The 25,040-nt window shown below is 49.8% G+C and overlaps 2 protein-coding genes across 2 annotated transcripts; both read left to right on the forward strand.

Moving 5' to 3' along the window:
- Positions 1-328: 328 nt before the first annotated feature.
- Positions 329-3,661, forward strand: EI90DRAFT_3135811 (uncharacterized protein; the record flags this gene model as incomplete). Its single annotated transcript, XM_039064748.1, has 4 exons — positions 329-557; positions 612-1,484; positions 1,540-2,309; positions 2,372-3,661. 4 exons carry the CDS (start codon positions 329-331, stop codon positions 3,659-3,661), a joined length of 3,162 nt encoding a protein of 1,053 aa, XP_038908668.1.
- Positions 3,662-13,266: 9,605 nt separating this feature from the next.
- On the forward strand, positions 13,267-15,092 carry EI90DRAFT_3135813 (uncharacterized protein; the record flags this gene model as incomplete). The annotated part of the gene is made up of 3 exons (XM_039064749.1): positions 13,267-13,404; positions 14,463-14,658; positions 14,698-15,092. 3 exons carry the CDS (start codon positions 13,267-13,269, stop codon positions 15,090-15,092), a joined length of 729 nt encoding a protein of 242 aa, XP_038908669.1.
- Positions 15,093-25,040: the final 9,948 nt, after the last annotated feature.

Below are 25,040 nucleotides of genomic sequence, written 5' to 3' on the forward strand. Positions count from 1 at the left end.
ACAAGGTACAGGAGTCTGTTTTATTTGTTGTCAAGTCACTCCCTCCTGGTGGATCTCAAGACGAGGCACAGGAGCCTGTTTTTCAGCTGTTTTCCACACATTTACTCGCATTCTACTTGCATTTGACTTCAAGTTATTCTCATTCATTCACGTTCATTCATTCCCCATTGCCGGACATCAAGAGGCATAGGGATTCACGATAACATTATCATATCGGGCCCAGAGTCGCCCGGACGTTCTAGAAGCCCACTCCCGAGTTTTTACTTTCAAGTTGATCTTTTGCATGGATCCGCGTCCTGCCATTGTAGCGCCCATGTTTTACACGCCCATGCCGATGCCCCGCAGCCCAGATGCACCCCGATTCAGAGGCAAATGGATTGTCAAGTTCCTTAACAAATACGAGTCACTGGCTGACGCAGCACTTTTCACGGAAGCTCAGAAATGCGATTTTCTGACCGCTTACTGCACTGACAAGGAAGTGAGGTTTATTTCCACACTGGACGGATTCGAGAACCCAAATTGGGTGTTGCTCAAGAAAGACCTGCTGGACTTTTATGGTGTTGACGAAGAACAGCCTTGATATCGCATGAAGGATCTCCGCAACTTCATAGAGAAAGGTCGAAAAATGAAGACTGGCGACCATCTTAACCGATATTTGCGCAAGTTTAGTGCTATTTCCAAGTCCTTAGATGCACAGGGTGCCCTCACCGTCGTTGAGCGCGATGTGTTGTTTTTCCATGGATTTCCGTCAAAGTTTAGAAAAGAGATCAAGTTTGACCTGCAAGTTCAAAGCCTGTGGCTTGATTTGACTCAGCCCCCCAATATGCACGATGTTGTTGCAGCGGCAAGGGCCCTGCTGCAAGATGCCCACAATCGCAAAAGAGCTAGTTCCTATTCATCGATGTCCGATGTGCGGACCAGTGTACATGTCGCTTCACCAGTACTCTCGACGCAGTCCACAGTCCAGAGTGATTTCGTGCCCAAGTTCGAAGAGACAAGTGCCAGTGGCTTGATGCTAGATCAGATGGACCAGCACCAATCCGAAGCATGCGAAGCGTGGAGCGCCTACGGAACCAAGATCGTTATGTCCAGAGATTACGTGGCTGAGCCAGAATTTGATGACGCAAGCCTAGAGGCAAGTGCGTGTGACAGTGCAAGTTGTTCCGAGGTGCTAGAGCTCAATGATCAAGAGCTAAGGCCTAGCAGCCTCGAACCTGTCTCAGAACCCGACGTTCTTGAAGATCAAGTCTGCCAGACCTTAGAGCCAGCTGCGATCTACTCAGTGTCTCCAGACAAAGCCGGAGAGCCTCAGCCAATGAAAACAGTCAATGATGTCTTCGATTCAGACTCGCATTCTGATAACGAGAACTTTTTCAAAACACCCCATGATGTACCCAGCCTTGATTTGGATTCGTGCCGCAACAACGAAAGTCCCCATGAGACGGTTTATGAGTGCTTTGATCTGGACTCATATTTCGGTGATGGTACTGATAGTGAACCGGGTGTCAGGGCACAGCCCCTGACCCCACACACCCTCAGGTACCCTTCCACCATTTTCTCCTATTTTTCCCTTCACTGTTCCACAATCCCGCATGCATGCAGACCCGTGGGAACGTTCTGGGCGAGTTACTCGCCCAGAAACCATCACAGCCACGACCGTGGGAACTTTTTGGGCGAGCAGTTCACCCAGAATCTTCCTACAGGGGGGTGCCAATTATGGAAAGTCGGCAAAGAGCCGAAAACTGTATAGTTCCCGACTCCCATTTGTAGCGGCTTCACAGGAGGTTGAGAAGGTTACCCTTCTTCTCAACTCATTTCCTGTGAAGGCTGGGGCTAGCCCCCTCAGTGAGTTTGAAGATCTCGGACTGGGACTAGATACCCCAGCGACTAGGAGGATCCCCCTGGGCCTGTTGCGGAACGAGGGCCGGGCCCTGACACCGGGTGATGACTACGATCCTGACTGGGAGTCGTACATTGTGAAGGCTAAAGGTGCGGAATTGAGCCACAGATCAGAGACGCCAAGTGTTGCCGAGTCCGGCGTGGAGATGAGCTCCTGCGATGCCCTTACCAGTTCCTCTGTATTGCCAGAGCCTGATGATAAAGAGCTGAGGCCTAACGGCCTTGAGTATGTCTATGAACACGACTCCTTCACTGAAGACCTAGGTCCCTCAAAGCAAGTGCCTACCGAGCCGCTAGATCAATGCCCATCCGAAACACACACGACACCCAGTGCTGCTGAGGCGAAGTCGATTGCCATACCACCGAGTTATGAGTCCGAGCAAGAGCTTGACGATGCAAGCTACTTTGATGTACTAGAGCATAGCTATAAAGAGCTTAGGCCTAGGGCCTCGAATGCACATTGGAATCCGAGATTCTCATGCAAGACCTCGTTTGCCCAGATGAAGTCAAAGAGCCTCAGTCAATGGAGGCGATCGGATTTTATGACGAGTTTCGCCTGGCCAAGTACTGCAAATCTTGCCGCAAAAGTTCTGAGCACAAGTCGGATGTGTTCAGGTTGAAATTTGAGTTAGAAATGTCACCCATGTTCAAGGATGCGACTGTACTGCCGTCAAGCGGAGACTACTGCCTTACATATGCGCGAGGAGAGCGTGTCTCAGAACAGGCAATGGCAACGGATGTCTTATGTCGAAGTAAGGTCGAGCCTATGTCCCCCAGCATGAGCCCACGCCACAACGTGTTTATTCCCAAACCGTTGCTACTGGTTGAACATCTCATCCCAGCCAAGGCAACCAGAGTAGTGCCGGCCATATCACTTGATCAAGATTATGCCAAGTTACCCCCACGCGCGCTGATCCTTACGCCAGAGACGTGCAGATCCAACCGGCCGAGGCTTAGTGATAGCCAAAATCCTATTTCACATAGTGCTCCATGCCACTCAAAACCAGCCATAGCAGTCGGCCATGTCAAGTGCCCAGCTGGGACACGCTGCGAGCATTCCGCTGAGCCCCAAGCCGAACCTCCGTCCAGAGCTGAGTCCGAGTTGGACCAGCTGCTTAACGACTTAGAGTCGTTCATCGTTGAAGACCGTAATGATGCTGAGACCCCCGTTGAGCTTGGGGACGCCAAGTCATTGAGTCCAGAGGTGACTCGCGCAATGTTCTGGTCTTCAAATCAACCACTGCATGAGTTGTACAATGTCAACCAAGATAATGAAGTACCCGACAATGCTAAAACGTTGCATGTTGAGCCTGAGCTGGATGAAGGCTATATCCCGCTGCCCGAGAAAGACCCAGATAAGACCTTAGAGACACAGCACGGTCTGGGCAGCCAGTCGGCCCCACTTGTGCGTGAGCCTGGAACAAACCCAGAGGCCCAGCACACCCAGGTCACCGAGTTCCCCGGTGACACCCACACACTCGCGATGCCGGAGGGCATCTTTTCCCAAATGGAGTTAGAGGCCAAGCTTAAAGAGCTAAGGCCTCCCGGCCTTAACAGTGAGCTCGATCATGGCCACCCGACGACATGGTCCATTTCGCTCATGATGAGTGACGGCACAGCACCTATGATGTCCAGGACATGCGCGCTTGTAGACCGCTTCACAGGCACTCCAGCTGTAGCATGGAAGTCCGAGTCCAGATGCGAACCAAGACGTAGCGGCCAGCTCAAGACTAAAGAGCTCAAGCCTCCCTGGCGACGCTGAGAGCATGGCCACCCCATGTGCACATAGAACCGCCCTCATCCTAGTTTAAGCCAACTTTTAATCATTTTCCAACACCTTTCGATGCAGAAGTTAAAGGTTCCCCTTTATTTATACCATCCACACACCACGCAATGCGCAAGCCTCATTCTTAAGTCACCACCCTCACTCGTTTAACCTATCAAGCAAGGTCTTTTATTAAGTTGACGCGAAGAGTTCTGACACCGAGTGGTGTGCCTTCCCATCTATGAAGCTCCCAAGGCCCACCTTTCCACTTGACCCGGAATTCCTGCGTTTGTTTTGACCACAAATTCCCGAGTCGTCTAGCGCAAGTGCCATTAACTGCACCTTTGGCCTAAATCCATCCCAAGTACTGCCACTTGTCCACAGTTACCCATACACGGTCCATATTCGTTATACGACATCGACGACTAGGAATGGCGACTTGACGCAATAAGAATAGCTGTAGGAGGTGATCATAGGATCCTAACGAGCCCTTGAATGCCAAGATTGGTGGGGAACTCAGCGAGATCGACAAGCATTTCTGAAGATGAGTGCGCGCGATGAGAATCCGTGAGAAAGTTTTGAGGTCACATGGCATTCCACACTGTGCGGAGTGAGGACTGGACTTTCTGATGTTTATTTCCCTTTCCTTGCTGTTTGACTTCTTTCTTTTTGGGAGATTGCAAGGGACTGCAATCAAGAGCTAGGCCTATATGTTGTGGGGACAAGTCCGTGCGGGTTAAAACGAGCCTCATTGCACACTTCACCCTTTACTGCATCAGGGATTAGGATTGGTGAGTCGGGGTAATAGTAGGAGTTGTAGAGGTTGTAGAGGTGGTTCTGACGAGTCTAAGATCGCTGGATTTGGTTGGGTTGTTGAGGAGATATGACATTTTCTTTATTATCTTTACTATTTTCATTCATTCACGCATGTGACTTTCCTTTTCTATTTGTATCGGACTCTTCCGACCCGCTGTATAGTAGTTAGAGAGGGTTATCAGCACCGTACCCAAGGACCCCACTACATCTGTCTGACACTAGAGAGAGACCTACCCCCCCCCAGACCTGAGCCACGAGTCTAGATTGATGGACCTGTTACAGCACCAAGTCACCGATAGCCACCAACTGGGTGACTCCCTTTGGGAGTCCCAGTATCCCGCACTACTGGTACGCTCCATTGAGCACCAAGTCACCACTAGCCAACCACTCCCAGCACACCCGCTACCGGCACGCTCCCAGGAGCGCCAAGTCCCTGTTAGCAGACAGCCAGGAGGCTCCCTCAAGGAGCCCACATCATACTTGCTACCGGTACGCTCCCAGGAGCGCTGTCAGAGACCAGATTCGAGATGAGGGAGAGTCTCCGTAGCGGAGGGCTTTGGCCTCAGCGACTTATGCCAAGAGCGCTGTGCCTAGTGACACGTCCGTGCCCTAACTTACTGACTGGCAATCAGAACCGAAGGGGGGGTAACTCTAGTTGATTTTATTACTGGAGTGTAACCTATGTACAAGTGGGATATATATATGGTTACAGCGAAGACGGGTCCGCAATTGGCGGAGCCGAACGGAGCGGAGCTAACGGGGTTAAACATTAGCCGACTGAATATTACCGATGAGTCGGGTCATGGGGTTAGCGGAAAGGCAGGCGATAACCCAGAAATGGAAAGGAGGGATAGGCCCGAAGGTGGGCTCTGCAGGGCAGGCGAGTGTATTGCCCAGTGGAGGTGGGAGTGCGCTAGCGGACGTCGGAGCTGTCCGGAAGTCTTCGGGGCTCCGTACTTAGGGAGGCGTAGGTAATAAATTGAAATGAGGGGGTGGTGACCATCAAGGGGTACCGAGAGGATTGCAGAATACGGGAGCTCCGAGGTTAGTGAGGGAGGAGCGGAGTTAGACTGGAGGGATCAGAGGGACCGGGAGTCGATGGCCAGGGATGGATATGACAGTATCCCCTTCTTAGGCCTGAACCCTTGAAGGCCCAGAATTAGTAAGATGAGGGGAGCTGCACTTACAGAAAGAAAAGCAAATGAGGAAATGAAAAATGGAAACGGAAGTGAGGAGTGGAGGGGAAAGGAGAAATGGGAGAGGAGTCGGGGTTCCTAAGGAGCTTCGGGTCCAGGCTTTGCTGGATACCGAGAGTGGAACACTTCGACGAGGTCGGAGGCATGATCGAGTTCGCTGGCAAGGAGCCATTGTGTCTCCTCATCGGTCCCTTCATAGCCTAGCCACTTGACCAGGTAGAGCAACTTGTTGCGTCTACGTCGGTCAATCTTGGAGTCGAGTATCTCTTCGATCTCGAACTCCATCTCACCTTCGACTTCTATGGGAGGTGGAGGTGGCTGGTGGTGGTTCAGAATGACGTTCGGGACGGAGGGTTCGATCTGCGAGACATGGAATACCGGGTGAATGGCTTGCATGTTTTCCAGCAGGCAGAGAGTGAGGGAGTGGGTTCCTACGCGGGCAATGATCTCGAATGGGCCGAGGTTTTTTTTGGAGAGCTTTTTGGAAGGTCAGGTGGAGCGGAAATACTTGGCCTTTACATAGACCAAAGTTCCTACCTCGAAAGCTGGGGCAGGACTCCGATGGGAGTCTGACAGGCCCTGATAACGGATCTGAGCGAGGTGCATTTCCTCGCGAAGGAAGTGGTGGAGGGAGTCGAGATCAACAGAGTACTCTTGGGCGCGTACTGATGTCAGGTCTCGCTCCGGGTGAATGGTGATGTTTGGATGGTAGCCTTTGTTGGCGAAGAACGGGGAGACGCCCGTGGTGGCATTCGGAGCGTTGTTGTATGCAAACTCTGCGAGAGGCAGGAGTTCGGACCAATTGTCCTGCTGGTAGTTACTGTAGATGCGCAGGTACTGCTCGAGCGTCTGGTTCATCCGTTTGGTCTGACCGTCTCCTTCCGGGTGATAACTGGAGGCAGATGTCGAGGGCCTTACCAAGTGAACGGAAAAAATGAGAGACAAACTCCGGACCCCTGTCGGAGGTGACGTGGGATGGAACTCCGTGCTTGGAGAACACATGGAGGAGGAAGAGCTTGGCCAGTTCCGGAGAGGTGATGGTATCGTGGGTAGGGATGAAAATGCACTGTTTGGACAGGTGGTCCACGATGACCAAGATGGAAGTGAATCCGGAAGAGGAGGGTAGCTGTTCGATGAAATCCATGGAGATGGAGTTCCAAGGACGTTCGGGGATGGGGAGTTGTTTGAGTAAGCTGTAAGGCTTGTGATGGGGGACCTTGGCACGGGCGCACGAAGTGCAGGAGGACACGTAACTCTTGACGAAGTTACGGATGCCCGGCCAGGTATACTCACGACGTACTAGATCCAGAGTCCGGTTTTGCCCGAAGTGTCCGGAAAGTTGGTGGTCGTGTTTGTCTCGCAAAACACGGAGACAGAGGTCGTTAGAGTCCGGAACGTAAATGCGATTGTCCAGCCTTAAGAGGCCTTCGGCATCAACGGACCAGCGGGAGTTGGGGAGGTTGGGGGAAGCGAGATGAGAAGAGATTGTGGTGTCGGAGGAGAGGGAGGTTAGGATGTCTCGATGAAGAGCCTCTGTGTCGATGAGTACGGCTGCTCGGATTACTGTGGCAGCTAGGAACGTAGCTCGTAAGGACGCAGTGAGCTGCTCCGAAGTGAAGACCGGTCGGAAGTTCTGCGGATTGACGTGAGCGTAGTCCATATCCCCTTCTTTGGGATAGACGTCCCAGCGTCTAGTCAACGCATCTGGTTTAACTCCGAGTCTTCTGGGATGGAATCGGACTGTCATGTGGAATTGGGAGAGGAACTCTGACCAGCGGGCTTGCTGCCGGGTCAAGAGTTTGGTGGTGGAGAAATACTTGAGGTTTTTGTGGTCGGTGACGATGTCGATTGGGGTTCCTGAACCTTCGAGGTAATGACACCATGATCGGAACGCATCATGAATGGCGAGCAGTTCCTTGTCATGGGTGTCGTAATTGAGCTCCGGCGCCGAGAGTGTTCTAGAGCGGAAAGCGATGGGGCGAATCTCTCTGTCATCACAGCGAATGGAAAGGATTCCGGAGATCGCGTAATCGGAGGCGTCGGTTTCTACAATGAGGGGGGCGTCGGGTAGCCAATGTGTGAAGATAGGGGCGGAAGTGAAGGCTTCTTTCAAGGTGTTGAAAGCAGAGCGACAATCGTCAGAGAATAGCCAGGGGGCTCCTTTACGCGTGAGGCGCGTCAAGGGGACCACAATGTTGGAGTATTGGTGAATGAAACGCCGATAGAAGTTAGCGAAGCCAAGGAAGGATTGGACATCCTTGACTTTACGGGGCTCGGGCCAATCTTGGATGGCTTTGACCTTCTTGATGGACATGGTGAGTCCGGAAGGAGAGAGGCAGTAACTGAGATATTCTGTAGTGTCCGTATGAAACTCGCATTTCTTCGGATTGGCGTATAGGCCGTGTTTGCGGAGTCTCCTAAGAACTTCTCGGACATGCTCCTGATGCGAAGCCATGTCTTCCGAGTAGGTAAGGATGTCGTCTAGGTAGACTACCACAGAAACATCCAAGAGGTCGGCGAAGATCGTGTTGACGAATCGCTGGAAAGCCGCAGGTGCATTTGTGAGACCAAATGGCATGACAAGCCACTCATAGGAACCATAGCACGTGTGGAAAGAGGTCTTCCATTCGTCGCCTGCTGCAATGCGAACCAGGTGGTAAGCATGCCGGAGGTCGAGTCTGGTGTAGACCGTGGCACGGCTAGGTGCGTCAAGGAGGTCGGAGATGCGGGGAAGTGGGTAGCGATCCTTTTTGGTGATCTTGTTCAGCCCTCGGAAGTCGACACAAAGACGGAGGGATCCGTCCTTCTTGCGGACGAAGAGGACCGGTGCCATGTGAGCGGAAGTAGCGGGGCGAATGAACCCGGAGGCCAGGTGTTCATCTAAGAACGCCCGGAGGGCCTCGAGTTCCGAAGTAGAGAGAGAGTATATGGTACCCAAGGGTGGGGAGGTGCCTTCCTCAAGGTCGATCTTTAGGTCGTGCTCACGGTGCGGTGCCAGCATCGAGGCTTTGCTCTTACTGAACACATCCGTGAACTCGTGATACTCCTTCGGAACGGCCGAGAGGTCGACAGAATCGGTGTGGGATGAGGCAGCCCTCAAGCGGCTTTCCTCGGAAGGGATGGTTAGGCTGAAGGATACCGATCCTTCAAGTCGGCAAGCCTTCGCGAATGCGGAACAGCTGACGAACTCGATAGATGGTAACGGAGGAGTAACAGCCTGTGACTGAGGTGCTGGCGAAACATCAGATGGTTGGATGTCGGACGACAGCGGTGGTGCCGGAGACGACAGGGGAGAGCTCGGAGTAACTGTCTTGGTAGGTTCGGAAGTTCGGAACGTAATACTGCTTGAGACCCAGTCAATCAACGGATTGTAGCGGGTAAGCCAGTTGTGTCCTAGGACTAGGGAACATGATCCATCCAGCGATGTGACAAAGAAAGTCGTGGGGGTGATGTTTCCGGAAGCGAAGTGGAGGGGGATATCAACGGCACGGGTTATGATTGAGTTGGTGCTACCGTCGAATAGGCGTAGTTGTAGGGGTTTAATCTGGTATGTCTTCAAGGCCAACTTTTTTACGAATGTGTCGTCGATGAAGCAGTCCGAAGACCCAGAATCTACGAGTGCGGGTACGTTCTCATAGGAGCGGAAAAGTTTATTTTGTGTCCTAATATTGGACGGAGGAGGAACAGGAGGAGAAAAAGAAGAGAAGTGGAGAGAGGTGGATCGATCTATGGGAGTAGTCGGAGGGGGCGGAGGAGAGAGTGGTACATCAGCAACACTATCTACAACGGGTAGAACATTAACCGAAGGGTCAACATTGAGAGGAGAAAGTAGACCATTTGAAAGAGAAAGGAAACGGGAATGTGGAGGGAGGATAAGTCGGAAATGGAAGATGCGTTTAAACGCACTTCTTTGAGCGCACGGAAGGAAGGATCGCAACCCCTGGTCCGTGCAGAGTCCACGGGGGTGCGGACTAATTTTTTGCTTCTGCGGAAGCGGATCCTTGCTCCTCGGTCTGGGCCGAACAGGCCTTAGATGCGCGAGAAGAAGACTTGGGACAGTCTTTGACCATGTGGCCAGACTGACCGCAGAACATACAAAGTTTCTCGTCGAGATGACACTTACGCTCTTGTGGCGTGAGCTTACCGTTGTCTCCGAGTTTAGACGAGAGGTCCGGTTTAACGGAGCTGGCCTCGGACTTCTTATTGTCCTTCGGAGGCCTACTACCGGAAGCGGAGTTGAAAGAGGAGGAGGAAGGGACGGGGTCGGAACGAGAAGCGGCGGTGGACTTGTCGAAAACGTTAGAGGAAGAGGGTTTCGCGTGACGTGTAACTTCCGATTTACGCTCCCAATAGCGAGCATCGAGAGTTTGGGACAGGGTGCGAAGTTCAGAGAGAGTAGAGGGTTTACCTACTCTAGCAATATCGTCCTTGATACGTTCCGGCAATCTGTTGTAGAAGAAACGACGAAGCGCGGCTTCTCCGTAACCGTGAAGTTGAGAGGCGTGTCAATTGAACTCGACAACGTATTTATTGATGTGGTGCCCGTCCTTCATGTCCAGGGTCATCAGTTGAACCTCGGCGTCGCCCACAGGATCGTGAGGGCCGAAGTTAGTTTGAAGTTCATTAACGAACTCTTGATAGTCGTTCATCCATCGTGGATGAAGCGTGGAATTCTGGTCGAATAACAGGTCCGGCTCGAACCAATCGAGGGCCATTCCCTTGAGGTAGGACTGCGCAAATATGACTTTAGCGCAGTCGCTAGCAAAAGCGAGGGGATGGTCCTGGAAATTGAGCTCGCATTGGACCAAGAATACTCGGAGTTCTCGGGGATCCTTTCCGTCGAACTGTTCGGGTTCACGGACCTTGGTCCGGAGAGCAGAAGATGGTCGTCGTTGTCGTCGTCCGGTGTGACGAGCCAGACTGGCAATGGCTTGGGCCAATTGTGCAATAGCCACGTTGGAGGTGGGTTCGGCATCGTCAGTGGTTGGGACAGTGGGGATGGGAGGATCAGCAGGAGGAGGATCGACAAAGTCGGGGACCTCGGAACCGAGTCCAAAGAAGTGGACGGGATCTATGGGTTGTTCCGTGGTGTCTCCGAAGTCGGAGTCTGCAACTGGTGATCGATTCCTAACGGGGCGCATGATCGGAGTCGATGGGAGAGGGGTTTCAAGGTTAGAAAAACTTCGAAACTCAACTGGGTTTCTCGCCAATCGACTAGGGCCAGGCTGAGAGGGTTCTGGGGAAGGTGAAGCGGAGTTGGGAACTAATGTGCATAGTTGCGAACGAGTGCGAAGGACTTTTGGTGCCATACAAGACGTGTACTAGTCAGGGAGTAATAAAATACTGTCAGAGACCAGATTCAAGACGAGGGAGAGTCTCCGTAGCGGAGGGCTTTGGCCCCAGCGACTTATGCCAAGAGCGCTGTGCCTAGTGACATGTCCGTGCCCTAACTTACTGACTGGCAATCAGAACCGAAGGGGGGGGTAACTCTAGTTGATTTTATTACTGGAGTGTAACCTATGTACAAGTGGGATATATATATGGTTACAGCGAAGATGGGTCCGCAATTGGCAGAGCCGAACGGAGCGGAGCTAACGGGGTTAAACATTAGCTGACTGAATATTACCGACGAGTCGGGTCACGGGGTTAGCGGAAAGGCAGGCGATAACCCAGAAATGGAAAGGAGGGATAGGTCCGAAGGTGGGCTCTGCAGGGCAGGTGAGTGTATTGCCCAGCGGAGGCGGGAGTGTGCTAGTGGACGTTGGAGCTGTCCGGAAGTCTTCGGGGCTCCATACTTAGGGAGGCGTAGGTAATAAATTGAAATGAGGGGGTGGTGACCATCGAGGGGTACCGAGAGGATTGCGGAATACGGGAGCTCCGAGGTTAGTGAGGGAGGAGCGGAGTTAGACTGGAGGGATCGGAGGGACCGGGAGTCGATGGCTGGGGATGGATATGACAAGTGCCAAGTTACCGTTGGCCAACCTGCAGGTTGTACTTCCAGACACTCATCCCATTCCGCTCTCCCTCCGATGGCTATACAGCCACCTCCATTAGTGAGCTGAACGGTTCAGGTTGGGTTCCCCGGAACCCATTCCTGTAACAGCTACGATGCCATTCTTGGAGCTCCTTGGCTGAATGCCGATGGAGCGTCCCTCAATTTGAAACTCACACCGTCCACATAAAGATGGGCGACATCAAAACATTTGATGTCCTAACGGAACGGGGTAAAACCTCTGTGGGGGCTGCTGCACGTGGTCGCCCCAAACTTCCCCGTGCACCGAGATCCAAACTGCCATCTAAACAGATGGCATGATGCAATACGGCGAAGGCTGAAAACCCTTCACCACGTGTCCTTGCCATGTCTGCTCAAAAAGATGCAGATACCTCCCAGTGGCCCAATCACTGGCCAAGCCCGAGGTCGAAAGACCTCAGGCTTCCTGACTGTTCCCATTTAGAAGGGCTGCCAATGACAGACCCTGAATTTGTGCCACTCAGGAATTGGTGGCATGAACGTTTCAAGGATGTCATGGCACCAGCCCCTGAGGTCCTACCTCCATTCAGGGAGGTTAACCACCAGATCAACTTGATTGATCCGAATAAAAAATATATAGAAAGAAGGGCTATGTGCCCTCAAGCCCTCGAACTGCAGCTTTGAGAAAAGATTGCTTGTTATGAGCGAGCCAAGTGGTGGGAACATAAGGTAGTCGCAATGGCTGCTCCACTTCTTTGTCTTGCAAAGAAGGATGGTTCTTTACGGACTGTAATCGATGCGAGAAATCGCAACGCGAACTCTATTCTCGATGTCATGCCCATGCCTGACATGTGTTTCATCATGGATAGTATGGCTCGGGTAACTTATTGATCAAAAATCGATATGATGGACGCATACAAACAGATTCGTATTGAACTAGACTGTGTACAATACATGGGGATGAGTACCCTGTACGGTACTTTCATATCGAACGTGCTGCAACAAGGGGACTGTAATGGCCCTTCCACATTCCAGCGCGTTTTGACTTGGATCCTAAGGGACCAAATCGGTCAAGCCATCCACATATGGTTCGACAACATCTTCACTGGAACTATGACAGTGAAGCAACACAACGAGAAATTCTTGTGGATATATACTCATCTAAAGGATGAGAAGCTCTATGTGAGCCCAAGAAAATTTGAGCCATTCGCCCCCATACTCGACATACTGGGGTGTAAAATCCATGCAGATTCCAACAAATAAGAAACTGGCAGACGCCAGAGAACCACACCGAGGTTCTTCGATTCCTAGGTCTCATTGAGTACCTAGCAAAATTCCTGCCCAACGTCAGTGCATACACTGGACCATTGCAATCCATATGTACCAACCATATGCCGTTCCACTGGAGCGCCCTACACGAAAAATGTTTCACGCAAATCAAAGTAATTGCATGCAAGATGCCGATTCTAAAGCCCATAATCTGGGATATACCAGATTCAATTGGTTCAGAAGACTGAAAGAAGTACCGTGTCTGGGTGATCACTGACGCCTGCCCCACTGGCGTCAGGGCTGTGCTCGCACAGGGTGAGGAATGGCAAACCTCTAACCCTGCTGCATTTATGTCGAAGAAATTCACCCCGACTCAATGGGCATATTTCACCTATGAGCTGGAAGCTCTAGGTGTTCTGGAAGTGCTCACCAAATGGCTTGATGAGCTGACTGGTGGGCGAAAATTGACTGTGGTCACTGACCACAAGGTGCTTACTTACTTCAAAGAGAAGAATCACACTGCACCGTGTCACATTCATTGGCAAAATTTCTTTCACGATTTTAATTGTGACATCTGTCATATCCCGGAATCCCGACCCCGCGCACTCCCACCACATCACACCTTCCTAACAACTTCACCATCCCCTACACCTTGCCTCCCCACTCTCCAAGTCACCTTCCCTCCTGACTGTCTCAGCTCCGGTCTGGTTGCGGCACACCAAACCTTGGCCACTCCCATCCCGGAACCTCGGTCCCGAGTCGGAACATTCGGAGATCCCGGATTTGCTCCGATATCCTGACGGACCTCCGACATCCCGTGACATGCCCTTAAACCCTTCCTCCACCCATTTCATTTATTTGAGTCACCCAACATCCTTCGGATACGCAACTCCGCTTTCGGAGCTACCTGCATCCTTCGGTGATCTCCCTCACGTTATCACTTATTAGTCATCTCCCATTCTTAGCACGACTACCTTCTTACTACCATTCAGTCGGCTAACCCCCTTTATCCATTTGTCTTCCCCATTCATTTTCCGGCCTCCAACTCCGCCCTCCTTGGCCCGACACCTCGGTTCCCCGTTTTAGATATCGTTCGGAACCTTTCGGTACCTCTCGGTATCATTCAGTACCTTTCGGTGTTTTCCCCATTTTGTCATTTCGGGTTTTGACTAAAGTCCTCCCCATCCTCCTTCAATAAATACACGTAGATTAGAACCTGTAGTTCCTCAGTTCTAATCTCGACTAAAATGCCACCCAAAGTCCCTCTGAGTGAATCCTGTCCCTGTTCTACAAGACACCTCAGACATAAGAAATACAAGGACTAACTGAGACGTAACGGAGGCACAGTGCTCCCTCCGAGTCGCTGAGGCCACGTCCTTCTTAGAGCCTCTTGTACCATCCAGCAGAACCGGGCTCCCTGAGAAGCTTCAGTTCACTACCGGAGCCCTCGGACCCCCCTCTAGTTGAGCCCCGCCTGCATTCGGACTCACGCATTTACCCCCTCTTCCATAACCGACGGGTTTTTGACAACATCGTGTATGTACAGGGCCACACAAACAAAGTGGCTGATGCCCTGTCGCAATACTATGAATCCTCGTCAGACAAGGATGTCCACTACGACGATTACATATCTGCAGATATACGGATTGATAAAGAGGGCGACGACCTGCCCTTGGCATGTGCTGAAGAAGCACGAGAATTATTACACCTGCACAGGTTAAAACTGCAGTGCATACGCCTGGGTGCGTCTCACTCTATTGGAGACGCTCAGGAGCCATGAGATCTCGAGGCATCCAAGCTCGATCCCCCTGACGATCATCAAGGGAGGAGGGAGCTTTCCCTCGAAGATGTACTGCTGCCATTGGCAGAACTACGTCCTCATGTAGAGGACAAGGCTTTCATCACGAGTGTGAAAGATGGCTACTCCAAGCACACTGCTTGGAAAGGGATCCTCGCAAAACCTGAGGATTTCCCTAAGTTCTCAATCGTCGATGGCCTAATTTTTCGTCTGAATGATTCAGGCAAACCACAACTTGTCCTCCCTGAATCTATTCATAAAGGGGAGAGGATTATGGGCATCGCAATCGAGCACGCTGTAGGAGAAATAACGGTCACACTATGGAAACCCATTATGGAAATATGCCAGATAAATCACAAAACCTCATACGACAAGTAGATATGAGAAAATAGAAGGACCTGAATTTTAACGAATTTTTACGAACTTTTACGAATTATTATGACTATACACGATAAATTGAAAGAAAGAAAAATAGCAGAAATACTTCAAGCTTACCATCAACGAGATGGAATTCTCGGGGGAATTTATAGCAAATATTAAATCAAGAATTAGGACAATCAACCAAGATTTGACTATAAAAACAATCAGAGAACCTCCACGGAAACTACTTTCCCACGTCCGCACATGTAGCCAAGGATGGAAGTACCACGGAACAAGGATTCCTCAGGAACTAATGCAAAATTCAAAGTCGTGTCTATAATAGGAAATGTAGATGTCCCCCAAACGGACCCAATGAGAGTAATTACAGGGGAAACTACCCATAAACGATGGAGATATGACTAAAACTCCTGCAAAAATGAGGACAATGTCTAAAAGGCAAGCGCGAAGATTAACCAGTAACGACCGAGACAAGCTTGATAGCCCATTAGAAAGGAAGGGATATAATCTTAATCCTCCCAAATTTTCATAATAAAAGGATCATGCGTTAATGAGATATCCAATAATGGGAATAGCGACATCAAAAGTCCGAGCTCAGGAAAAAGACGATGTTTGCGTAGGATCCATAATTAAAACATACAACGAAATTTACACGGAAATTATGAAAAATGGGGAACTATAGTTATGCAAATTTTCAGCCCAAACGGTCCAGCCGTTGTGAAGTTATACCCATGACGGGAATATAGAAATCCGCATCATGTATAATGACATGTGAGGGTGGCGATGTGCAGGGAACCGGCCGTTGGAACCGAGATCCGCACTTCAGCAGATCGCGAAGACCAATTTCCGTCCAAATAAGGAAGACCCCAGTCAAAACAAAGCACAGAAAGTGCAAAACAACCTTAGATCATGAGTGTCAGGAACGTGTCAGAAGTGTATCCAGGTGACCCGCGAGGCGTGCGAGGTCGTCTGGGCTCGTAAGGTCGGAGGGGCGGGACTTTAGCTTCAGCGACTCGGGTGGAGCGCTGCGCTTCATTCTTACGTTGGTGTCCCAATTTCAGACAGAAGCCTTACGATGAGGATAAGAGTTTAGAGGGGGAATCCAAGTCAATATACGAACTGAGGTACATCCGGTGTAACCTACATGTGTTATAAACACAAGTTGTCATATCCGTGCATACCCGACCCCGACCCGACTTCCGGACCTCCACCCTCTTCACCTCCGGAGTCATAACCTACCGCTGTCAAAACATGGACTGCCCTGCCCCCAATGACAGCAGAATCTGGCTCGCCATCCTAAAGAACAAGAAAGAACTGAACCCCAGCCTAAGAAACTTTGTATGGAAACTGGTCCACGGCGCCCACAAAGACGGTCTCTACTGGAGCAAAATCCCGGGTTACGAGGACCGTGGTCAGTGCCTGAAATGCGGGACTACTGAATCGATGAACCACATCATTTTCGAGTGCCCACACAACCAAGGCCCAAATCTCTGGGCCGCTGTCGAAGACATGTGCACAGCGAAAGGCATCAACTGGCCCGCCAACATAGGAATACACCACGTGATGGCAGCCCCCCTGATATCGATCAAAAAGAGAAACGGCTCCGTAAAACTCGGCGCATCTAGATTTTTCATGATAACCGTACTCGAATGCGCCTGGCAGATATGGAAACTAAGGTGTAAAAGAATCCTAGGAGACAACACGGAAAGAATCTCACTGAACGAAGCCGTTAACAAGCTTAAAGCTGCCATGAACGATAAGCTGTGCCAAGACAAACACCTCACGAACAGAAGAAAGTATCATAACAAAGCCCTCCCTGGATGGCTCGTCCTACACACATGGAGCGGCGTTATCGAAAACGAAGCGTGCTTCCCTGAGAATTGGCTGAAATGCAACGGGGTTTTAGTGGGTATACCCGACCCCCACGGTCGCGTGAGCCCCACACGGTGCGATAATGATTTCGCCAGTGCGATAACGCATTTCCCCGCGGTGGCAATTCCCATCATATAGGCACTAGATACACCGATAGGAAGGCCTAGCCCTTCCCCACAAACCTTCAGGCACTCAAGCCCGCGAAAGCTACAGAAGGTTCCACCAAAAAAAAAAAAAAAAAAAAAAAAAAAAAAAAATAACCTACCGCTGCCGTTCCGATACTCACCTTCGGTCCTGGCAACACACCTCCTCCTTACCTCCCCGACCCTATCTCCGTCCGCTCCGATACTCACCTTCAGACCTGACTACTCTTCTTTCCGCCACTCCTTCTCCCTTACTTTTCCCCTCTCTCCTCCCTCTGCTACTCCTCCGCCACCCTTCCGCCAAGTTACGACCTTCCACCGTTGTTCCGTACTTCGCACTCGGACACCGCTCGTACCTTACTCCGAGCCTCCGTCATAGTCCCTACCTCGGACTTCGACTCCACCTCGGCCTTAGTCCATTGCATTGGTGACCTCATACTACATAAACACCATTGCCAATATCCCTCGGACTTTCAACCCCGCCTCCGTAACCTCCGTAAGCTCCGCAACCCCCGAGCTTCACGGATCACCTTCGGCCCTCTCGCCGCTTGTAATGTATTTCTCGCGTTTTCCCCTCATCCCTATTTGGACTACTGCTTCTTTCTATTCCAGCCAGTTAGTCATCATCCCCACTTCCCCTCATCCTCCTGCCCCTCTGGGCCTCGCCCTCCCTACCTCCTTTCGGATGTATCACAGGTCCTGCCTTATGACCTTCGGTACCTCTCCGCTTCTTCTACCCTTTGTTCCCGTTCGGACATCTTCGTTCCGATTCGGTTACCCTTTGTCCTCCTTGTGCTTTTGCCCCTTCCATTATATATATCGGCGCTTGTACATACTCGTTTTGGTTTAGTCCGAAATCAACCTGAAATGCCCCCAAGAGACTTCCTGCTCACCTACTGTGAAATTAAGGACCAAATGGACAAACAGCAATGGCACAGCGCTCCGCTTGAGTCGCTGAGGCCAAGGTCCCTCCACGCTAAGTCTCCGATTCCACTCCGGAGTCGTCCGTTTCCGCCTGTTCTAACACAAGTAACTAAATGAGACCGGCCCGGAAGGAGTGGCGGATCAAGCGCGATATTAATGAATGAAGAAAGGAACAAATAATCAATATCGGCAAACTTGGTCAACAAAAGGCAAGCAAGGAACAATAGGAGGAACAATAGTCCGCAAGCAGACAAAAGAGAAAAGGCCATCCGGCCGTCTAGCAAGCTGTCCGGCTGGGGGTGGACAACAATGAAGCGGGCAACCTAGGTTGGAAGGTACGCGCGCGAGGGAGGAAGTGCGGATGAGGGTGACGGGTGGACGGATGGGTGGACGGATGATGATGATAGCGGGAGGGACGGGCCAAGTGGCACTAGGACGTGTAGAGGGAAGTGTCGGATATGTCGGGTCGTGACAATGAGGGAAAAATCTGAAATAAATCACAGAAGCCCATATGAAAGAAATAAACACCCGCGCATATCATAAATCCCGAACAATTAAACGAAAATGGCGCCCGCATACGAATGACTATGGGAATGATGCACGTGATTACCAAATGTGTGCGCGAACCTTTGCTAACTCAACGAATACCAGGAAATAGGACACAACCTTAGTACCATTGGAAAGGTGGGAATAAATGAAAATTTATGATACCAAGAACGTGAGAAAACATCCAGAAATGAATGAGATACAAGGACATGAAGTTAGAAACCTGAAAACGCGTGGGAAGACAGCTTCAAGAGGTCCAGAGTCCTAAATAAAATACATAAAAATATGATATCTTCAAGGACGACCTACTATAACAACGAACAATACATATGGAGGATTAGGATGTGATAACACAAAGGGGAGTCAGGGAATATGAACGAAATTCACGAAAACCACTAAACTACGACGGACCATGGCGGGAATTTTAGGGAACGATGTTCTAATAAAGTGGAGAGCTATAACACATTTGTTTGAGTAATTCTTGACTACTAGCAACTTTTTCTTTCAGTTTTAAACCTGAATAATCCACTCATTTACCATTTCAGTCTCATTTTAACTAAATGTCACTAAATAAAATTGGAATAAATCAGCTGAAGGTCTCAGCACAGCCGTACGCATAGTAATGCGAAGTTTGAATTCAGAATCATCGAGTCATAGCAAATTTAATGGTATATATATAGAATTTGAAATAGGTAACTGCGACAAATACAGCGCAGCCAAGTTCTAATTAACCATTAAAATAGCTTAGGCGAGGGAGGACAATAAGGATTCTAGGCGCAGTCTGTCCGTAGTAGAACCGCAGTTCAGCGCAGCAAAAGTGCAGTAGAACTATAGCGTGAAAATTTCATTTTTTATTCAGTTTGAGAAAAATACACTGTAAATAAATCCTGTAAATAGAAGGTAGAGCGTGAAAAAGGAAGGTGACCCAAGGAGTATAAAAGGGAGACCCTTTCTGCAACTTTTCGCCCCCCTTAGAGAAGTAAGAAAATAGAGTATTATTTTTCTCAAGCATTTCTGGTTGTCACTCCAGTGCGAAAAAGTGATATACAGTTAAGATTGCCACTGTAGTAAAAGGCAGCAATTAAGGAGAGAAATATTAAGTAGATATTTCAACAGGAGAGCTGGTTAACACTCCAGATTTCAAAGTGTAAACACAAAACAGTTATCTTGCTACTGTTAAAACAAGCAATAAAATAAGACAAAAATAAAACAAACCCAAGGGACACTCCAGACACAATCCAAATTCATTAACTGAATAGAATCTTTGAAACTTCACCAAGTAGAAGATTAAATTCAAGTTTAAATCCAAATTAAACAACGCTACACAGAATTACACCTAGACAAATTAAGAAATTTCAATAAAGAAACAGCTCCGCAGGGCTCGGTTTATCTGTAAGTCAATTCCCAGGAACTTTAAAACTAACCCATAAAAATAGAATTAGCCAAAACACTCGGATTGGTACTATATTTACAATAAATAACACTAGTACACTTCCCCATCCTAACTAAAGAACCAGGGAACAGCTTGGTGGTGGTCTCGTTTGAACCTCCCAACTGACCTTCCTTCATTCTCTCCTTCAACGCACACCGAATCCTTGGTCACCTCAGCGTCAAGAAGACGCTTGAGTACATATGCAAACACTACTGGTGGTCTTCGATGTCAAAAGACATCGAGAAATTCTGCACGTCCTGTGGGACATGCCAGATGACCAAGAAAAGCAAACTCAGATATCCGGGACTGCTTCACCAGCTCCCGGTCCCTGAGAAACCTTGGGAGTCAATCGCCATGGATTTTGTTGGACCATTCCCGACGAGCCTGAGTTATAACTACCTTTGGGTAGTTCTGTGCCATCTAACGTGCCAGGTTCACCTAGTGCCTGTGACGACCCAGGTCAAGACAATTGAGCTGGTGCATCTGTTCCTGCAACATGTCGTGCACTTGCATGGCATGCCAACATCCATCGTGTCAGACTGTGACACGAAGTTTACGTCTCAATTTTGGACTGAGTTACACCGACTGATGGGTGTTAAACTCAAGTTAACTACCACATTCCATCCTCAAGGGGATGGCCAAGCAGAACGAGCGATCCAGATGGTGGTCCAGATCCTTCAGTCATTCGTCCAACCCGATCAGCGAGATTGGGCCGTGCATATACCCATGGTAGAATTCGCATTGAACTCAAGTGTGAATAAATCAACGGGATTCGCCCCGTTTGAGTTGGTATATGGATACCTCCCACAGATGACCATGTCTCTGCCATCATCCGAATTGCCGGGGGTAAAATCCTTTGCCCAGCAGGCCCTGGACAACATCCAGGCCGCTCATGACGCTATTATTAAGAGTCATGTAGAACAGGCTATCCAGGTGAACCGACATCGGCACCCTGATTCCCCCAAACTGAAGAAAGAGGACTACGCATATCTTTCAATGAAAATCTGAACCTCCCCAAGGGGAGGGTGCATAAGCTGTTGCCAACTTATATTGGCCCTTATGAAATACTGGAGGTATTTGAGGACTCATCAAACTATGTCCTCAGGCTTCCCCCAGTGTTGACGCAAAGAAATATCTTTGCGAAGTTCCACGTCTCACGGCTCACACCTCATGAGCCGAATGATTCTGTGCTGTTCCCTGGGCGCGCTGTAGAAGTATTTTATGACTTTGGCAACGACCCAGAACGGGAATACCAGGTTAAGGAAATCATTGACCATCGGTGGGACGATGATAAGTCTTTATGGTTCCGTGTCCGATGGGGACTTGGTGACCTTACTTGGGAACCCTTGGCCAACGTAAACGATCTAATTGCATTGGATGACTACCTAACAGTACAAGGGGTAGAGAACGTCGAGGGACTGAACCGTCAATGACGGGATCAGACGCCGGACAATAGATCCAGCAGACCATCACAACCACAGCATGAACGTCGCCTACTGGTCCGATACCAGTGGATATCAATGCCTTATCACAGCCAACTATGGCGTTGAAGCCATGAGTTGCCTAAACTGGCAAGTCCGGGAATATCCGAATAATATCGGATAAATGCGACGAAAGCGGGATCAAATCCTGCTTCCTACCATCAAATTTGAAATCGCTCAAATGAACGCGACTGAATCCCCCCTCGCTGATTCTTCCCTCGACCTTTCCCCCATCAAGGAGGCCCTCATAGACTCCAGTCCAAACTCCCCACCTGTAAATCCCACCATGGATGCTGCCATGTCATCGATGGACGACAACTCCACAGTCACTCAGACTGTCACCCCTGAAGCGCCCAGCACGGGCATTTTAACCCCAAAACAGGACCATTTGGTCCTGCCCACTCGCATAAGCGTGAGTGAGAAATACCCCCACCTGCCACATTCCATGCAGACAGGGCTCGATCAACTCGAAATGATTATGGAAGTTGTGTGGGCCCATATCAAGAAGAAACTCGAGAAACGTAAAGAGACTACGTTCGAAGATGAACATAGGAATGATGAGCTCGATGAGCTCAGGAATAAGTATGAGATGCTGCAGAATGAGGCCGATGACCTGCATTCTGAAAACGACCGTCTTCATCGACGGGTCAAATCCCTCCAAAAGGCCAACAACGAACTCAATGAGGACATCTTTAGAGTCACGCACATGGCAAGGGGATGCCCTGTGTCTCCCAAACCCACCCCGATTCAATCTTCTGCTCCCTCATCGTCATGGCCCACTGTTCCCCAAACCATCATTATCCCCAGGGTTGGCCCAGTGGATCCTGCATCGGCCAAGTCTGCACCGTCGAAAAAAACCACCTCTTCCAAGAGATGGGCTCCCATGTCCGACGATGACGAGATGGAAGGTGAATGGGTCGTTGACCCTGATGCCCCCTTCAAAGAATTCGTCGCGAACCGTCCACCCAGCTACCACTACTATGAGTACTACAACGCCAAACTCACTGAAGTGCATGGCGAACCCCTACCCCCACCGACATATTGTCGATCGGTGGCCCTTCCTACCCACTTCTACAACATCAACCATGTCGATAGAATCGAATTCCCAGATGCGGCTGCGCTCGTCCGCGACAAAGAACCTAAGTGGTTCAAGTTGGTTCGAAACTACATACACACTGAAGAAGGTGTGAGGTTCTATGCTACAATGTACCATCTTGCCTGGTTGTTCAAGATGGGCAAGCCCTCGCAAGAGGATGTCGACACCTGTACCGACTGGTACAGGGTGGCTACAAACAACCGTGCCTCACGAATGCATATGTCGCGTGACGACATTGAGACGGAGGCGAAAGACTTCCCGACCAGTACCCCCCAGCTCGTATTGCATGGATGTACATCCTCGCGTGTCGATGGATAAAACCAATGACTGATGATGCTCGTGAGCGTCGTAAAATTCAATGTCAGGAACGAGCACTTATGTACTCAAACCCTCCCCCAACATCGTACTCAAACCCACCTATGATGTACGTGAGCCCACACCCTGTGGCATATTCAAATGCCCCACCTCTGCTGCAATACCCCCCTCTGACGTATGCACACTTGTCGGTGTACGAATCCGCCCACACACCACCAGTGCGTGGGCATGCTCCCTCCTCTTCTCATGGACACGGCCATCCTGCACACCATGCCCATTACTCGCACCGTTGTCAAGACGAGGATTCGTCCATGAACGACGCTGACGTCGAGACTCGTCACTACGATGACAACTATCTCAGCGATGATGTTGCTGTCGATGCAGCTAGGTCCACAATGACTCGTAGGACTACGTCGAATTGCCCATCTGGCTCTGGCCCATCTGGGTCCACGCTGCGTAAACAGATGAGGAACTGACCCCCTCATATCCATACCTTCGTCAACGACAATGCCATTGTTGATTACTCACTTTCGTCAACGACAAGGCTGTCGTTGATTAATAACTCCTTACCTTCGTCAACGACAATGCTGTCGTTGATTGTCTGTTCTGTACCCTTCCTCTTTCGTCAATGACAACGTCGTTGATTATTCATTTTCTTCATCAACGACAACTCTGCCGTCGACGACCTGCACTGTCAACATCGTCACGGTGGACAATGGTATTTAATAAACTCACAACAATGAGAAAGTCGTTTCATCATCGACAACTCTGTCGTCGAGATCTGGGTGCATATGTTCCAGGAGAAACTCTAAGTGGGCTTCGCCTACAAACTACTATTATAGCCTCCTGCAATGAGTGTGCCCCTGTTTGCATACATCTTTTGTATGTAAAACGTTAAAATTTTATTTCTTTAAAAATGCTTGCTTTCCCCTTGTGTATATATGCTTGTACCCTGTCTGCAATTTAATATCGCAAGGGAGGAGGATGTGAGGCCCCGGCCCATGTCTATATTCCGCCCACAACATCAGTTGATGTTGTGTTGTCTAATAATTATGTCGCGACGCTAATTTAGCGTCACAGAAGCTTCTCTATTTATTTGTGCCGAGAATGCATTAGATTGTATATAAACCCTCAGGGTAGCTGTAAAAGGCGGATCAGCCTTTACTTCTACCCCATTAATATACAGCAAACCAAAGCATATACTTAGATGGACAACTGAGGCCTGAGGTGAACAGGGGAACAGAACGTTACCGTCCCCAAAATAGTAAGATACCTTTCAGCCAGGCACCAAAGAATGTCGATTTCATGAACTTGTTATTAAACTGATTTGGGAAGAGGGTGAAACATGATTCAATCTCGGTGATATAAGCTCAAACACCTGATGGCTTTCCAGTGAATGCAGTAGGATCTGGAAACTTAGCTGTGGGAGTAGGCATGGCTGAGACAGCTGGAACATGAGCTGTTACTGGGGCAGGTGCAGTGGCAGCAGCAGTATTCTGCAAATGGATTTGAAAGGTCTCCATCAACATTTGCTGATCTTGTTGCTGGGCTTGGATTGTGTGCTGTTGTTAGACACTGGTCCGGGGTTGGTGTTATAAAAATGGGGCCTAATTGGCCCATTTCTATAGCGTCCGGGTGCAGGAGGGGGCTGTGACATTGAGAAGATGTTACAATTAATGTAACAGATGTTGTAACAGTGGGGTTTACAATAACATGGACATCGGGTGTTTTGGGTGATAATAGTTGGTTAGGTTGTTATTATATACATGTCACGTGATAATATACTGTACAGAGGCCAGAAGAGGCTAAAAATGGGAATTTCCCATTTCCATAACAGTCGGCACCGAAGGTCACCATTGCAGGCCACTATAGGCCATGATGGCCATGATGCTGCAAACAAGGCCCGAGGGTAGGGCATTTGGCCTCAGCAACTCTAAAGGAGCACTGTGCCCCCTAGCTGTCTCTTGGCCCTCATTTCAGACTTACTGGGGTTGCCTTGCTGGGGTCAGGACTTGGGGGTTGTGGTCAAATCGATATTAGAGCTAAGGTACAATAAAGTATCATACAGGATATATATAGGGAGAAATAATGAATAGAAGTGGACCCGGGCCGAAGGCCGAAGGGTCCAGAAGCAAAAGG

This window comes from Cantharellus anzutake (assembly GCF_015039405.1).
Source record: "Cantharellus anzutake strain C23 chromosome Unknown EI90scaffold_145, whole genome shotgun sequence".
In the NCBI taxonomy this organism is placed as follows: domain Eukaryota; kingdom Fungi; phylum Basidiomycota; class Agaricomycetes; order Cantharellales; family Hydnaceae; genus Cantharellus; species Cantharellus anzutake.